Raw genomic sequence first — 19,112 nt, 5'->3', positions numbered from 1 at the left:
TCTGGGTTGCTCTGTGCAAAACATGTAAATATAACATGTTTATTTTAGGGATGCACCGAATATTCGGCGGCCGAACATTATTCGGCCGAAAATAGAGAAAATTGCACTTTCGGTGTTCGGCCGAATAAGTCAAAAGGCCGAATAATTTTGAGCGGAACAATGTCAGCTTCCGCCCTGACCGCTCACCTTCCTCATTGCGGCTCGCGGCTCCCTTCTCACACGCCACCGGTGTCCTGTCCAGCCGCGAGTAGGGGGTGTGACGTCACGCGTGCGTCCCGCCCCCTGCTCCTGACTGCGGCTCCTTCACACTAGGTCCACGCCCCGCCCCCCTGTTCGCGGCAAAATAAATGGAAAAAATGCGAAACACCGCGTTCGGTATTCGGCCTTCGGCCAAGCATTTCATTATTATTCGGCTTCGGGTTCGGCCAAGAATTTCATTTCGGTGCATCCCTAGTTTATTTATTTTCTTTTAAAAATAGGGGAAAGATTTATGTAATTTTTTTTTTTTTTACTAGTAAGGATGGCGATCAGTGATTTTTAACGGGACTGTGACATTGCGGTGGACAGATCGCACACCTGACACTTTTGGGGGTACCAGAGACATTACTACAGTAATTAGTGCTAAAAATATGCACTGTTACTGTATTAATGACACTGGCAGGGAAGGGTTAAAACCAGGGGTGAGCAAAGGGTTAAATGTGTGCCATGGGGATGCTTTCTAACTGTGTGGGGGTTGTACCTACTAGATGAACACAGAGACCTGTGTACCTAAATAAGATGAACACAGGATCGCTGTGTTCATCGCTGACAGAACAGCGGTGTGCCGTGTTTACTTCGGCAGACCGCCGTTCTGTCTCTTTGGGGAGCGAACACAGGGGCCCGGCGGACATTGCGTCTGCGGGACCCGCTGATTGCTTCCCCCTCTAGCCAATCGGTGCGTGCCCCCCCCCCCACTAACTGCTACACAAAACGAGGTACAGGTACGTCATTTCCTGTAACAGAGCCGACCTGCCACAGTATACCTACGGCGGTTGGTTGGCAAGTAGTTAATATTGCATCCACTGATATCAATGCTGAGAGTTACTATTGCTGCTACTGACACCACCAATAGAGGTTTTTTTCACTCCAACTTGTGGTACACTACAAGAACTGCAACAGGGCTGGAAATTTCAGGCGTTGAGATTCGTTATAGTTCATTCTGGGCTGCCTATCTTTATACAATGCAGCTCAACACATCAAAACACTGCAACTGTGTGGCAGTGTTAATTTCGTCGACTAAAACCGACTAAAACGTTTTCGTCCACTAAATTAACACAATTTTAGTCGACTAAAATACGACTAAAACTAAAACAATTCAGATGACTAAAATACGACTAAAACTAAAATGGCATTTTAGTCAAAAGACTATAACTAAAACTAAATCGAAATTTGCTGCCAGAATTAACACTGGTGCATGCTCAAAGCCTAATACCACCATAAATAATAACATATTCAATTTTTCACTCAAGGACCAGCAGTAGTATATAATGAGTTTGGAAATTGTAGAGAAATGCTTAAATAATGCATTACAAATTACAATTGAACTACAACCATTCTATTATAGATGACTAAAATGAGTTTTAGTCGACTAAAATGTAGGACGTTTTAGTCGACTAAAATGTACTGGAGTTTTAGTCGACTAAATACGACTAAAACTAAAACACTTGCAGAAGACTAAAATGGGACTAAAACTAAAATGCCATTTTAGTCCTAAGACTAGGACTAAAACTAAATTGAAATTTGCTGCCAAAATTAACACTGCTGTGTGGCCCTTGGGAGGATTGGGGGGCTTACTTAAAGTATATTTAAAGGCAACATGTTTTTTCCGATAGAGTGGAGATGGATTAGAACGCTTGTCAGTTTTTATTGCTTTCTGTGCCCCGATTAGGGAGATTCACCCACTCTATTTGTCCTGTTTACCATTATCATTGAAAGTGAAAGTAAAAGAAAATCCCAACGTTTGGGTTGTCCCCAGAAAAGTATTGGGAGGGAAATGTTCCAATGGGGACACTAGTTCTGGTGACCTGGGGGTCCCCAAAGAATTCCTTTCATTTGTAGGGATTTCCTCTCACTTCCTGTGTGGCTATGGGACAGGAAGTGAAGAGAAATCTACGCAATGGGACAAAGGGGGTGAAAAAAATCTGACAGGGGTTCTAACCCTCCCTTACTCGATCCAAAATGAAAAAAAAAATGTTTGCTTATAGTTCTACTTTAAGGGCCCATGTTACTTTCAAAATGACCACCACTAATCTTCAACACTCGATCCAAAAACAAGTTGTGGCTAGAGTTCCACTTTCAGAAAGGAGCCAATTACTGACTTTACAGACACAGCAGTATGTTGCAAGTTCCTGTCAGCTCATCTAAATCAGGACTGTCAAGTGACAAATCAGCCATCAGGATAAATGGAGCTTCAGGTAGAGGCAACAAGCAGCACATAATAACATTTTAAAATTACCCCTGGAAACACAGAACAGCATCTGATCAAATAGAGGTTAAATAGCTCCATAAATATAAACTAATCAATTTGGTGTCCTTCGAGTGGATTTACTCTTAACATATTCTTTTCTAATCTTCTACAGTTGCTTTATAATACTGTATAATCAATGTTCATTGATCAATAAATGCCTAAAAAAATAAACATTCTTCAAGGAAAACAATAACTTCACCACCCCTATGAAATGTACAAATACACAAGCCCATTCCTACTGAAATGGGAATATTTAAATCATTATTATTACTCATAACATTACTGCATCTTTGTGTACCTGAACAGCTTCTTGCCAGAAAAAGAAAACTTGAATTTACTGTCTTTAATTGCTGAAAATGGATTTTTTTGCAATTTATGCTCCTCTTCCATTTTTAGTAGAGAATCAGGCTTGCTGTTCTGAAAAACAAGAAATCAAAGGAGCAAGTCAATAATTCCAATACGTCTCCATGTTATTGTGCCAATAAATTCTAAGCAACTTTCTCATTTACTCAACAATGCTTTAACACATTAGAAGCACTTAAACAGAATTCCCGTTTCTAACAAGGACGTTTTCTTATATAGTGGCAGCTGGGTGGGCTGTTCATATAACAGTGGAAGCAAACAATGTACTACTTCTTTATTTGTGCTTTTTCCACTGAGTAGTACTGTAATCAATGCCTTGTCATTGTTATCTTATGTAAAACAGCAGGGGTCATCTGGTATGACACCCAGCTTCTCCTATCATTTAGGAATTCTGGTGGCAAGAGACATCCCCAGCAGGAATTCAACATCAAGCCATGCAGCTATAACAAAGCCAAATGATGGTGTCACACTCCCCCAATGGATTATCCAAATGGCAGGATAAACAAATATCCAGTGAGAGAGTGAAATTTAGTTTTAAGACTTTCGAGTGGGTGGTGGAGACACAAACTACTGTGATTAAACCACAAGTGCCTAAAAAACAAAAAAATGTGAGTGGGATGTCCATTTAACATCTTAAACCTCTTAAATATTGGTTAATTTTATCCCCTTCTTGTCCAGGCCAATTTTCAGCTTTCAGCGTTGTTGCACTTTAAATGAAAATTGCGTGGGCATGCAAAACTGTATCCATATGAAACTGTTATTTTTTAGAGCTTTCTTTTGGTGGTATTTAACCACTTCAGCTCCGGAAGGTTTTACCCCCTTAATGAACAGGCCATTTTTTGTGATACAGCACTGCGTTATTTTAACTAACAATTGTGCGGTCGTACGACGCTGTACCCAAATACAAAAATAGAGCTTTCTTTTGGTGGTATTTGATCACCTCTGAGGTTTTTAGATTGTGTGCTATAAACAAAAAAAGAGCAACAATTTTGAAAAAAAAAAGCACAATATTTTTTACTTTCTGCTATAAAACATTCCCAATAAAAAAAAATTTAAAAATCATATTTATTTTTATCAGTTTAGGCTAATTTGTATTCTGGTACATATTTTTGGTAAGAAAAATCCCAAAAGTGTATTTTAATTAGTTTGCGCAAAAGTTATAGCATTTACAAACTATGGGATAGAATTTTTGACTTTATATTTTTATTAGTAATGGCGGCGAATAGCGACTTTTAGCAGGACTGCAACATTGCGGCAGACAAATCTGACACTAAGTGACACTTTTTGGGGACCAGTGAGATTAATACAGTAATCAGTGCTTAATAATATGCACTATTACTGTATAAATTACACTGGCAGGGGAGGGCTAAAACTGGGGGTGATCAAGGGGTTAAGTGTAAGCTTAGGTGTGCTTACTCACTGTGGGGGGGGGGGGGCACACAGAGATCGGTGTTTCAACTTAGCTGAAACACACAATCTCACTGTGCCTATGTAAACAAAGCAGGCGGCTCTCCTGTCAGTTTCCCCAAAGATTATTTTTTCATAAATGTAGGCAAATATGTATTCTGCTACATTTCTTTGGTAAACCCAGTGTTTAATATTTAGTCTGTAGGAAAGTTATAGAGTCCACAAACTATGGTGTATATATCTGAAAATTGATCAATCCTGATGTACTGACGGCCTATCTCATTTCTTGAGGACCAAAAATGCCAGGACAGTAGAAATATCCCCAAATTTACCCCTTTTTGGAAAGTAGACAGTCCATGGTATTTAGTAAGAGGCATGGCAAGTTTTTTGAGGTTGTAAATTTTTGACACAATTTTTTGGAAAATTAAGAAATTAAAAAAAATAAAAAATGTTTTTTCTTTTAAATTTTTTTTTTGTAACCAATTTAGTACCACACTATAGCCAAAAGACGGCTACAGTGCAGTACTATAGACGTCGTCCCAGAACTCCACCACCCAATGCATCAGGTGCACTCTGTGACCACTGTGTCCTTCAGACACAGTTGATCACAGATGCCAGTAAAGGGCCAATCACAGTGGTCATAGAGCGCACCCGATGCACGCTGAAAGGGGGCGTGCAGTTTGGGGGAGTCCTGGGAGGACGTCTCTGTACGCCCTCCCAGAACTATAGTACCGCGCTGAAGTCGTCTTTTGGCTATAGCGTGGTACTGAAGTGGTTAAAGTGGTTGTAAACCCTTACATATACCCAGTAAAGTGACTGGCTCAGGTGATACACAGATATGAAACAAATCCTCCCACATAAGGTGAACCAGTTTATCAGCAGTCTTCTCTTCTCTACATCTTTTCAAAGTCTGGAATTTATAGAGCTTGTCTGAGCTGTCAGAAAACAGGGGTGGAGAGCTGAAGTTACACACTGCATTGAGTGAGGAAAGCTCTGATAGCTGATTGGAGGGAAGGGACACCACCCCCTTTCACACACAGTACACAGGAACATAACTGAGACTGTCAATCAGCTGGAGATCCCTCCCCTGTCATTATTTTTCTCTCGGTGTCAGGAAAGCTTGTCAGATATTATTCATGCTGATAGCAGAAATAAGCAGCAGACAGAAATGACACTTAGTGCTCTTAATTGAGACAAGTAAACACTACAGAAGGATATACTTTGTTCATATTTCATGTCTGGGGTATACAACCACTTTAAAGTAGAAGTCCACCCTAACACTAAAATCCCTGCATCTATAGACCTCCACGATCTAATACTAACCTATCTAACCCTGTAAAGAAGAAATCCGTATATACACTTTTTCTGAAGCCGATCGACCCGATCCCACGCTGAGATGTACGCGGCGGCTTCTCTGTGGAGGCGGGTGCAGAGGACACAGCTGACAACGGAAGCCCCATAGTAACTCTATGGGTATCATCACTTCCCATTCATTTCACAGCCGTTGTCGGTTGTGTCCTCTGCAGAGCTTCCACCGCTGGAGAATGGATCGGATAGATTTCAAAAAGGAATGTATACGGATTTCTTTGTTACAGGGCTAGATAGGTTAGTGTTAGATCGTGGATGTCTGTAGATGCAATGATTTTAGTGTTAGAGTGGACTTACACTTTAAGTTAGGCTTTTCCTCCATTTTAGGGTTACTTCAACCTGCTGTCACTGTCATTGTATTCAAGCTGGTCAAATTTCTCTTTAGTTTTAGGCTTCATTAGTTTCATAGACCAGTAGAGAAATGACCATTAAGGAATGAATTTCATGACACTGCATCAGAACTCCAGCTTTAGAGAAGAGAGTCCATATCTTATATTTAATGCACAAAGAAAGGGGTAAATGCCTGAACCTCTGGCTACCAGTTTGAGTATGTTTTTATGCGACAGGTTTGCTTTAATGAGAGCTGTTCAGTGACTAACGTTTTATTTTGTTCATTTCCTTTTAGCTCAGCCAGGATCTCCTAGCAATGACAGTATAATAGAAAACCTATTCTCACTGGTAATAATTACATATAATTTCTCCACAATACTGATTCAATGTTGAAGAGATGTAAAATTACTGGTTAAGTGTAAAGCTATGTCATAGACTATTCATGCTTAATTCATGTGACTAACCAACATTACTGAACTGAGGATTTCAGATAAAACTCTTTGTAAATCTGAAATGTGATATCCATTTCACCAAAATCTTTAGCTCCATTGTGTTGTCTAAGGCACTAAAATACAGTCTTATCTGGCCATAGATGATGCAATTTATTCATTCAACCAGTGGGAAAAAAAAAAAAGATGTAATTCCCCTGTCAACATGTTCAGTGTTAATAGGGGAATCCCTCCCGCAGAGCTTTTGTATTGTGACAGTGGGCAGAGTTCCCTGCTGTCAGAATACAATGATCAGTGTTTCCGGCTAGTTGGCAGGCTGGTTGAACAGAAGTCAATTGAGAGATTGATTTTTGTACAACCAGCCTGCCCATTGATGGATCAAAATTTCGATCCATCTTTGGCTGGCTTAGTGTGCACAGCAGTAGAGAGGAGTCAAGGAACTCCTTAACCACTTAAGGACCGGAAGGTTTTACCCCCATAATGACCAGGCCATTTTTTTGCGATTCGGCACTGCGTTACTTTAACTGACAATTGCGCGGTGTACCCAAATAAAATTGATGTCCTTTTTTTCAAACAAATAGAGATTTCTTTTGGTGGTATTTGATCACCTCTGCAATTTTTATTTTTTGTGCTATAAACAAAAAAACAGCATCAATTCTGAAAAAAAACAAAACAATATTTTTTACTTTCTGCTATAAAACATTCCCAACAAAAAAAATAAAAAAATCAAATTTTTTCATCATTTTAGGCCAATATGTATTCTGCTACATATTTTTGGTAAAAAAAATCATAATAAGTGTATAATGATTGGTTTGTGCAAAAATGATCTCATTTGCAAACTAGGGGAAAGATTTATGTAATTTTTATTTGTTTATTTTTTACTAGTAATGTCGGCGATCAGGGATTTTTAGCGGAACTGTGACATTGCGGCGGACAGATCGTACACCTGACACTTTAGGGGGGACCAGTGAGATTACTACATTAATCGGTGCTAGAAAATATGCTGTGTTATTGTACTAATGACACTGGCAGGGAAGGGGTTAACACCAGGGGCGATCAAAGGGTTAAATGTGTCCCTAGGAGGTGCTTTCTAACTGTGGGGGTGGGGGTGGGCTTGCTGCATGAACACAGAAACTTGTGTTCCAAAATAGGAGGAACACAGGATCCCTGTGTTCATAACTGACAGAACAGTGGTCTGCCGTGTTTACATCGTCGCTCCATGGGGAGCGATCATGGGTGCCCGCCGACCCACTGATTGGCTCTCCTTCTAGTCAAATAGCGCATGTGCGTGTCCCCCCCCCCCCCACTAACTGCTACAAGAAACTATGCACATGTACGTTGTTTAACATAACAGAGCCGATCTGCTCTGCTACAGCGGCTGGTCGGCAAGTGGTTAAAGTCCTGAAGAGACGAGTTCAAGACATCTTGTACTGCCCCGCCGACCCACTGATTGGCTCTCCTTCTAGTCAAATAGCGCATGTGCGTGTCCCCCCCCCCACTAACTGCTACAAGAAACTATGCACATGTACGTTGTTTAACATAACAGAGCCGATCTGCTCTGCTACAGCGGCTGGTCGGCAAGTGGTTAAAGTCCTGAAGAGACGAGTTCAAGACATCTTGTACTGCTTTTCCCATAGAAAGACACATTCTTCCACTGCAGCTACCATATTTATAACTGACAGAGGTACTAAGCCATGATATCAAATCTGTAAATCATAACAAAACTACACTTTATACAGCCAGTACAGGGGCTAAGGCAGCCCATAGATGAGTCAGTTTTTTTCATTCAACCAGCAGACTGAATGAAAAAAAAAAAATGACTCAATCCCCCCACCCACACACTCAATGTGAATGGGGAATCCTCCCTGCTAAGTTATTGTTTTCTGGCAGCGAGAGACTTCCCCGCCGTCAGAATACACTGATCAGTGTTGCACGCTATAGTATGCAGTGCTGATTGAGTGAGGAAAATCCCACAAGGTGGTTGTACAGAAGTCGATCGGTAGATCAACTTCTGGACAAAAACAGTGCCCCTTATATCGATTGAAATTCACCCAGTCCCTGTTGAACCAGCCAAATTACTGTACAATCCAAGTATGGCTGACGTAAACCCTCTTTTGTGACCAGGGGTCTGTGAAGCCTAGGTGTCCGGGCCAGTTTGCAGTGTCAGGGTAGCTTGATCAACTTAAAGAGTAATTCCACTTTTGTTGAGAAAAAAACATTCCCCTCTGGGTGATATATGCACATTACAAGGATTTTAACAAACTTTTTTGTAGATTACTACCTTTTTCTATTCTCAAGAAATCCCTGTGTGTTTGTCTGTATCCATGTGGTAACTGAATCTAAAGTGTTTTTTTAATTATCAATCAGCTAAATGTGGGAGTTCCTTACCTAAAATGACATTTTTGTTGCAGGGGATGCCTGAAACCTGACTTGTATCTTAGTGCAGACTTCTGATAAAATCAGGGAGCCAATCACACAAACAGGAAATTATGTTTCTGGGGTGTGGTCAGTATACATTCTGCGTACAGAACACCTCCAGGTAGCCATATTACATTGCATTTTACAGAAAATTACAGAGCTACAGATTGAAAAGCGAAGGTAATTTTTAATAACATTCAGTTAAAATATGACTTGAGTCACAATTGTATACACTTTATTTTTTCCCCACAAAAGTGGAGTAACCCCTTTAAAGTAGAGCTATGGACAAAGGTTCTTTTTTTTTTAATTTTGGATAGAGCCCTTAAGGGAGGGTTATAACCCCGTTCAGTTTTTTTTTTGCCATCTGTGTCCCATTTCGGTGATTTCCCTTAATTTCCTGTCCCATAGCCAAACAGGAAGTAAGAGGAATTCCCTGAAAATTCCCATTGGAAGATTTCCTCTCAATTTTTTTTCTTGGGATTTTCTTTTACTTTTATTTTCAATGATAATGTTAAACAGGACAAATAGAGAGGGTGAATCTCCTTAACGGGGCATAGACAGCAACAAAAATGAACAAGAGTTTTAATCCCTTTCCACTCTATCCAAAAATATAAAAAAAATAAAATAAAGTTTTGCCTTCAGTTATACTTTAAATTGAATTCTATGACTAATGTGCTTACCTGAATCACTTTTACATTCGTTTTTAAAGACACATGGGGGTTGATTTAGTAAAACTGGAGAGTGCAAAATCTGGTGCAGCTGTGCATAGTAGCCAATCAGCTTCCAAATTCAGCTTGTTCAATTAAGCTTTGACCAAAAAACTAAAAAAACTAAAAGCTGATTGGTTTCTAGGCAGAGCTGCACCAGATTTCGCACTCTTCAGTTTTAATAAATCAACCCCATAAGGCTTTTGTTTGGTGCACTGTTTTAATAAAATTCTACTTTATTTTTTATAATTTATATTTACTTTATTATTTATGTATTTTTATTATTTAATTTTAAACACAATAATTGTATCTGACAGTTACAGTATTAAACAGAGACATACTGCTATCTCTAGTCTCCATTCTCATTTGCAGGCTAAAGGAATATTTTTGTGAATGAAGCTCTAAGCTGCAAGTTATGACTAAGCAAGCCATAGCTGGCAAAGTAATCACATGATCGGGAACCACTCAAATTGGTTCTGGAGCATTAGTGGGGCTTGGAGCTGCCAATGACAGCTCGGTCTGTTAGCAAGCAGATGAGTGTTGGCTGCAAGCTGCTGTGTACTGTGTAGGTTTAGCATTAGACATTGTACAGGGAAATGGGAAACCCGCATTATGTGGGAAGGAAGTGGCTAAAATTGCTTTGTGCATAACAGTTATGCTGAGTTTGGTGTCTAAAAACATGCACCATCCTCTAATTGTTTGATTTAACAATTGCTTTGATATTCTTATTAAATATAGCAGTCTTTGATTTTCCAATACACATTTTACACTTAAAATGAACTCTGTAAATGAATGATGTGGCTTTGTGGGCAGAGCCCTGATCGGCTGTGCTGTTTTTAAATTGGGACAGTGGGTGTGGAGAGGATGATCAGGGATCCTTTAACCAATTGTCGATCAGCCGCCGTACTTATATTGCGGAAGGTTGGCTCTGTCCTGCAAAATGACGTACTTGTACGTAGTTTCGCTGGACCACTAGTGAGGGCGCGCGCACGCACCAATTAGCTACAGGAGGAACCAATCAGTGGGTCTGGCAGCCGTGATGTCTGCTGGACACCCGCAAACATTTCCTGTGGAGACAGAACGGCGGTCTAGGGACAAATGTAACCCTTTGATCGCCCGTGGTGTTAACCCCTTCCCTGCCAGTGTCATTAGTACAGTAACAGTGCACATTTTTTTTTTTTTTTTTTTTATAATATTTTTTATTGAGATTTGCAACATACATGGAAAAAAGCATAGAAGGTACACATGTGGCAAACGGTAAACACAGAAAGCAGTGTACATCATGCACCAAACATTGTCTGCATATAACAGTAAAGTACAAGAGAGAGGGAGGGAAGGGGAGGGGGGGGGGGGGAGGGGAAGGACGTTCTGACCATGTTGAAATAACCAACGTGAGCATTAGTAACCTTCGTAAACTTGTATAAACATTTATAAATGAACATACAATACCTCAGTAGTGAGCAAACCATACACCTCCTTATAGCCAAAGTAGTGGTAGCCTGAGGGCAATGCCCGGGTACCAAAGCCTTAGACTGCCCGGAATGGTAGCCCCTCTTACAGCTAAACAAAGAGAAATGAGGAGAGAAGGGAAAGTGCGTGACAGCGAGGGGAGAAGTGGAGCCCCCGCGGCCCCCATTGGGAACATAATTGCCGCAGGAGCTCCCACCCCCCCCGGCTCCACGACCTCCCCAATATTGGTTCTATCAACAGTGCACATTTTTAGCAATGATTACTGTAATAATGTCACTGGTCCCCCCAAAAGTGTCAGAAATGTCAGTTAGCTGTCCGATCTGTCCTCCACAATGTCGCAGTCCCACCTAAAAATTGCTGATCGCCGCCATTACTAGTAAAATCAATAAATAAAAATGACATAAATCTTTCCCCTAATTTGTAGACGCTATATATTTTGCGCAAACCAATCAATATACACTTATTGGGATTGTTTTTATCAAAAATATGTAGCAGAATACAAATTGGCCTAAAATGATGAAAAAAAAAATTAGACTTTTCAATTTTTTTTATTGGGAATGTTTTATAGCAGAAAGTAAAAAATACTGTTTTTTTTTTTTAAATTGTTGCTCTTTTTTTGTTTATAGCGCAAAAAATAAAAATCGCAGAGGTGATCAAATACCACCAAAAGAAAGCTCTATTTGTGGAGAAAAAAAAAAAGATATCAATTTTATTTGAGTACAGCGTTGCACACCTGTGCAATAGTCAGTTAAAACAGCACAGTGCCGTATCGCAAAAAATGGCCTGGTCATTAAGGGGGTAATCGTTCCGGTCCAGAAGTGGTTAAAGCAGAGAAGATAAGAAAATACCTGGAGGACACCATAATTGCTTTATAGGCTATTAGGAGGGGTAACTTGACATGCATCAAATAACAGATTTGTCATGTAGGGTAAAAGGGGACCATATAAGGATCTCCTTTTTTTCTGTACGACCAGCTTGATGAATTCAATTTTCACATGCTTATTTTGTTTAAGAAAAAGAGCTTTCTCCTCTTCAGAACTCCAACATTCACTATACCTTATATTTCCACTTTGCTTCTGTTTTGATTTTATTCTGTTCCCGCATTTCAAACTTTTCCACATCGTTGTTCTGTTTAGCTGTCTCCTCCTTGCTAGGAGGGACCGTTATCTCTTCCTTAGGGACCTGGAGAAAAATAAATGTATGGAAGCATTGGCTAAGATTTGCTTCATCTACTTGAACTGATTCATTATCAAGAATAAAAAAATTGTCATGACATAAAAGAATATATAAACCGAATCACGAAAATCTCAGAATAACTTTCACATATTAATTCCAAAAGTTTTCTTACTAAATAATAGAAAGGAGATCTTGTTATGAAGGTCTTTGTTCAGTCACTTCATGTATGGGGTGACAACTGTCTCCCAGTTGTGCTCTTCCATTTTCCCATTCCCCTAATGGAGATTACAAGTGGCTGTGCCTACACACATAGGTATGTTCCACCACTGTCAACATCAGAAAGACAATCTAGAGCAGTTATGGTGAACCTTGGCACCCCAGACATTTTGGAACCCCATTTCCAATGATGCTCAACTACACTGCAGAGTGCAAGAGCATTATGGGCAATGTAGTTCCAAAACATGTGCGGTGTCAAGGTTCGCCATCCCTGATCAACAGCAATGATGTGCAAAATGACAGGACAGGAAATGACTGAAGAGACTGAATAAGATCAGCAGCATGAAGCTACAAAAAGGATGAGAAACCTTAACATGGTAAATTGTTTATGATGCACAATGTTTTAGCAGACTAAAGGCTAGTACACATGATGAGATTATCGGAGGAATGGCCGTCCGTTTTTGTTTTTGCATGCTAGTCCCCATATCAAAAACCAATAGGCTAGTAAAGTACACAAATTCTCATACGAAAATTGACATAATGTATTTGTATTGTATTTTTAGATGAAACCTGTAATGATTAAACAAAAATCGTACGATCTGGTATCATACCAGAAACATTTTCATGTTTGCCCCTTCAGAAAATATCGGACAAAAGCTGGACATTATACAAAGGTATTTGTGTAAAATACCTTTGGTACAGACGTGCTCAGCGCTCAGCTCATCTCCCGCTCTGCTCTCCTTCTCTTCTCCCCCGCTGACAGCTGGGGGTCACGGAAGCGCCAGCAGAGCGAGGAGAGAGCCGAGATACATTAATGTGTGGGATACCGACAGCTGCCAGCAGAGGGAGGAGAGAGCTGAGATAAGGGAATGTGCGCAATACCGACAGCGGCCAGCAGAATGAGAAGAGAGCCGAGATGCATAAATGTGTGCGATACTGACAGCAGCCAGCAGAGGGAGGAGAGAGCTGAGATACAGGAATGTGCACGATACCGACAGCGGCCAGCAGAAGGAGGAGAGAGCTGAGATACAGGAGTGTGTGCTTCTATGACCCGCTCTGAACACTGCAGAGGGGAGTGGCTGAGATCCCCCTCTGACAGCTATGAGAAGAGGAAAAGAGCAGAGTGAGGGATCAGCTGAGCGCCGAGCGGCACTGTACCAAAGGTATTTCACACAATTAGATTACAGAAACACACTGGACATTATAATAAAACAGTAATAGAGTGGATGCTAAAATTTTACAAACACTAAACTAGGGCTTATTTTCAGGGTTGGGCTTATTTTCAGGGAAATACAGTATTAATGGAATTGTATATTCAGCCACACTAAAGATGGCCAATGACATTGCAATACTTGAGGGTGCTGCAGTGGCAAAGCAAAGGATGACACCTTTGTATTGTAAGCTTATAAATAAATACATGTAATATGCATACCAAGATAAGGGGCCTTTTGTTGGTTACATAAAGCAAAGGTAATTGTCACTACTGCCAGGTGGTGATGTGTTTTATTAAATGCACGACAAATGCAGGTAAACATAATCTGTGTACACAAGCCCAATATGTCATCAAAATAGGGGTTATATCTGTTTTACCAGGCATAAAAGATTAGTAAAAAGTCATAGGGCTATGTGTAAAGTGCATTAACCTATGAAGAAGTGCAAGAATGTTTTACTGCTCTAAACAATTATCCTTTTTCCTGCAGATAACTGCACTTTGGACCACCTAACTAATGAATCATTCTGCTAAACATTATATATACCGTGTGATATATACATACATACATACATACATATATACACACACACACACATTATATATATATATATATATATATATATATATATATAAGAAAGGAAGGATGAGATATGCAAACAATGCAAATTTCTTTACTTCAAATTTATATCCATAATGTACAAAAAATCAAGGCACAAAGCCACAAAGCAACTGTACAGTTTAAAGCAAAAACCTATGCTCTTTCTTAAGAAATGGGGACATGACTTTCTGAAGTAAAAGAACTTGCATTATTTGGATATCTCATCCTTCATTTCCCATACAACTATTGTCCATTGCTGATGTGATTATCCAGTCTGGTTTCTGAAGATTTGTAAAAGTGCAAGGATGCCTCATCTTTACTTGCTTATATATAGATATATATATATATACACTTTTTTTTATGTAATTAATTTCATTTTATTTTTAGGTACAGAGGCAAAACACAATGTAGCAAGTACCAATCACATTGAAGAGCATGTACACATCGAGTTATAGAGGGTTGTACAGCAGTAACAATTATATCTAAAACCTTATGCCTATCTATACTAACTGTAGCCTCAACAACAAGCCAGACCTCCGGTTGATTGATGCCTCATGCAATACGTCATAGACTATCAATATGCCCAAAACCCTTGGAGACAGCATCCAACCATCAGAGCCTATAATAAAGTGTTTTTGTAGGACTTTTCAAGTTAATATCTTTCATATGCAAAAAGTTTCTTGATTTCTGTAACCCACTCATCTAACACAGGCCACAGTGGAAACCCAATTCAATAAAACCATTCTACATGCTGCGAAATGAGACTGTGGAATTGCTAAAACGGTGTTCAAGTTCAGATAGATGTATTCAAAGCAGCCAAGTATACAGGTGAGAGGGGGAGTTACCAGTGTGTACAAAAAGTACTTTTACTATTAGAAACCACTGCATCCCCGTATCTTATACGTTTATGACTTCTCCACAAGAGGTGCATGAGGTCTCCTTGTTCTAAACTGCATTTGCTACAGGAAGCGGTTTCCTGGGTTTCTATCCTATATAAGAAAGCTGAGATCCTATAGGTTCTATGTAACATAAAGAATGTTGTCAATCTGTTGGAGGGGGGCAAAGAAACCTTCACGAAGTGTTAAACACTACCTATACTTACTGTAATATCAAAAAAGCAATAACCTTTTTGTTAAAAAAAAAAAAAATAAAAATATATATATATATATATATATATATATATACACACACACTATTTTGGGGGTTACCATGTTATTGACAGTAATGTGCTTGAAGAGGCCCTTAAGATTTAAGGTCTGGGTCTGGCATATCTTCTGCTTTCTTGGGTAATTTGTAGGCTGCTCTCTGGTACAGAAAATCCTTTATGGGCTCTTGAAACATCATCTCAAATATGCAGGATCAGGAGCACCATTCAAATGTTGATGTCCATGTAAAGCTCACGGATATGGTCCAGAAAGACTCTTAACTTATTTCGGGCCCCTATACGGCCCCCTTTATCAGGGTCATATAGCTGGGCCATAAAGGTTATTATATAAGTTGTGCTTACTTCTTTGGTTTCAATACATTTAAAGTCATATATAGATAAAAGAATTCTGACTTCCTTTGACTTCATGTTCAGAAGGACGTCAGCAATAGCAGCCTCCATATTTCTCCACGGCATGTGTACTTATTAGCTCCAAATAAACTAACTTCTTTATCTAAGAATGAAATAATATGTACTCACCGTAACCTTCTTTGGCGTGTCAACGTTAATCAATGCATCCTTAGTGTGGGCCTCGAGAACATCGAGGTCTGGAGTGGTTGGTATTGATGTGGGTGAATCTTTTATCTTCTTTGCCTTCTTTTTGCCTCCCTCCTTGTTTTTAGAAGGTTTGGGAGGTTTAGGTGGTTTTGGAGTTTTGGGTGGTTTGGCACTTTTGACAGGTTTTGCCTCTTTGGGGGGTTTAGGAGGTTTGTGGGGTTTTGACAGTTTTTCACTTTTATTGGTCTTTTTTTTCGTAAATTTTTCCATAGGTGGTGGACTTTCTGGCACTGGCGAGGGAGGTTCTTCTTTCGGTTCACTCTCGATTTTCTCAATAATATTGTTGCTTTCTGGAATGGTGTTGGCACTAATGTCTGTCTTGATGACTTTTGATGCATTCTAGGTTAAAAAAAAAAAAAGAAACATGTAAAATGTAGTTTACCTTTTTTTAGGTAACTGAGCAGGGAAGTGACTCCTTCCTTCTTTCCCCTCCCTCCAAAGAGTTTTTCCTGAGGTATTAAGAAGAACCAGAGTGTGTGAAAGGAAAGAGCACCTGCAGCTCCTCCGGGACATAATTCACTCACCGCCAATATTCCACTGATTCGCAATTAATCTGCCCTTTAAACACGGTGACTATGGTATATTTCTTTGAAAAATAAATGTCTAAATTTAGAGTGGAACTCCAGGCACTTAGACATTGAAATATATAGCTTCACTGTTTTACCTGACAAAGAATATTTCATTTTTTGTCATTCTTCTTATATGAAACACCTTCTCTAATTATTAGGATCACTCTAAAACCTTTGGGTTTATCCCTATTGTTTACTGGGTCTTCTTAACTGCTTCCAAGACCAGTGCCCTGCTCACCGGACAGAGGTAATAATTCTTATTAACTGTCCAATAAAAAGACTGGAGTCAGAGACATGACATAGGAAGCTGAATTGCTGAACCAGGTAGATAAATTGTTTAATCAGAAACTAATGTCACCTGTCTGGCTGTGAAGTGTGGAAAAGGAGAATTATTCAAAGGATTAGTTTTACAGACTTACACAGTCCAAGCGTCACTTAAAATTTTCTCAACAACAAAAAATGTAAACTTGAATCTCAAGCAGATTGGCAGTGGATTTGGGTAGTGGAGGAGCATGGCGAAGTATTTAAAGTGAAACTTTCCTCTCAATGCTTTAAAAAGAATAGAATGTTGTTCCCTTTTACACAAAAAGATTAAATGCTTTTTTTGTGCTGCACTGCATCACTTCCTGCTTTCTGGTTTAGGCCAGAATGACATAATGCCCTGCTGCCTCCTGAGATTCTCAACAATTTAACACAGAAAGCAAGCAGGCTGTGACATTTTGCGCATGCACACACAGACAAGTCGCAGATGTTCCTGATATGGCAGAGACCTACGGCACATGAGCAAGCCACAGAACCACATAAAGTTTTAAATCAGAACCCGGTGGCTTAAAACGGTAGTAAACTCTTTAAAAAAAAAAAAAAAAGTTACTTCCTGCAAGGCAATATCATAATGTGCTAGTATACACTGCATACTAGCACAATATGACAGCCTTACCTTATAACGAAGCCCTCCAGTGGCGCGCTGTCACTGCTTTCATCTTCACCAGGTCTTCCTTCCGGGTTTGCGGGCTCTGTTTGTCTGATGGGTCGAACCACAATGACGTCCCTTCCACATATATATGCGTGCGGGAGTCTCGGCCACAGCACACAGCTCTGAAGGACTAGCACAGGTATGCCGTTCCTTCAGAGCACATGCACTGGTGACGTCACCAGCTGCTGCTCACTAGAATAACTCCTAAACAGTGCACGTTTAGGAGATATCAATTTTATGTAAAGGTAAGTTTATAAGCTTACCTGTAGGTTAAAATAAAAAATGAGGGTTTACTACCACTTTAACCACGCATGTGTAGAAATGTCTGGACATGCACAAACATGCTGCAGGTCTCTGCCAGTTCCTGAAGACTTGGCACAGAACTGCTACACATCTGCACATTCACCAGATATGTAAAGATGGTGGAGCAGAGGATAACAATATCCCCAGTAAAGTTCCGCTGTAAGTATACTCACTTTAAGTACACTCGCGAGTAAGGACACAGCTTGTTCAGCTTGGCATGACACTACTCCCGGTTTTTAACATTGGCGTCTATTGGAAATCTTGGTCAGCTTGACATGGCACTACTCCCAAACCATAAGTGACAGGGATACTAAACTTAGGGAGCACCGAGAGGGGACCCAGGACTACAACAAATCCTGTCTGTGGCTGGCCAGCTTGCCTAGGTAATCTACTATGTCATAGTCCTGGATCCCCTTAACATGCTCCCCAAGCTTGGTGTCCTTGTCACATGGTTTGGGAGCAATGACCAAGATTTCCTATGGAGCTAGTGTATTTACATGCATTGAGAAATGAAAAAAGGTATTGCTTCACTTTAAGTACATTTTCGTTTTACATACATGCTCCGGTCCCATTGTGTGCTTAAAAGTGGGGTATGCCTGTACTCCATAAAATACAATGAACTGGTTACTTTACCTATTATACGCAAAGTACAAGTCCACTTTAAATGCAACACAAAAAGCTCACCTCTGTTAACCGTATTTCTTTGGCGAGATCCTTGATGAGCTGTGATGGCTTGAAATGTTCAGGAAGTTCATCTTCATGTTCTAGGAGAGCCTACGAATACCAATGGAAACATTTTAGGTTTCTCAAAAAAACAGAAAGTATACAGCTTAAAGGGGAGCTCCAGTTTCCCCCAAAAAATTAAAAGTCAAGTTTTAATGGACATTTACCTGTCCAGGGATCCAGCGATGTCAGCACCCAGGCTGACTCTTCAATCGACTTCGGGTGCAGGTGTTGGCATCTTCACTAAGGGAACCCTGCCGTGAAGCTTTCAGGCTTCACAGATGGTGTCTTACTGCACATGCGTGAGTCGCGTTGCACTTTGTGAAAGGTCCTGTCATCTTCTGGGACCTGTATGTGTCCCAGAAGGCTGCAGGGGGAAAGAGGAGGAGCTGGACATACTCGTAGATCGCTGTGGCAATCTTACCTGGAAGTGGAAGCAGGTACCTGCTCACTGTCCATTAAAATTATAATTTTTTTTTTGTACTAACATACAATTTTTCAGGACAAGCTTTCAGGGTATGTCCCCTTCTTCAAGGTCTAAGCAGTACTCGGACCTTGAAG

At 40.0% G+C, this 19,112-nt stretch overlaps 1 protein-coding gene across 1 annotated transcript in view; it reads right to left on the bottom strand.

Annotated features, from left to right (window-relative positions):
• The window catches only part of PHF2 (PHD finger protein 2), a 460,832-nt gene that overhangs the window by 66,650 nt on the left and 375,070 nt on the right, over positions 1-19,112 (bottom strand). The window contains exons 11-14 of the mRNA XM_082265845.1: positions 18,513-18,602; positions 15,906-16,322; positions 12,075-12,200; positions 2,805-2,923 (exon numbers count right to left, since the gene is read on the bottom strand). Of these exons, the coding sequence (XP_082121971.1) occupies positions 2,805-2,923; positions 12,075-12,200; positions 15,906-16,322; positions 18,513-18,602 (752 nt within the window). The remainder of the gene's footprint in view (positions 1-2,804; positions 2,924-12,074; positions 12,201-15,905; positions 16,323-18,512; positions 18,603-19,112) is intronic.

The sequence above is a fragment of the Pelophylax lessonae genome (assembly GCF_965119305.1).
Source record: "Pelophylax lessonae genome assembly, chromosome: 8".
NCBI classification, from domain to species: domain Eukaryota; kingdom Metazoa; phylum Chordata; class Amphibia; order Anura; family Ranidae; genus Pelophylax; species Pelophylax lessonae.
This window is presented reverse-complemented; position numbering and strand designations above follow the sequence as displayed.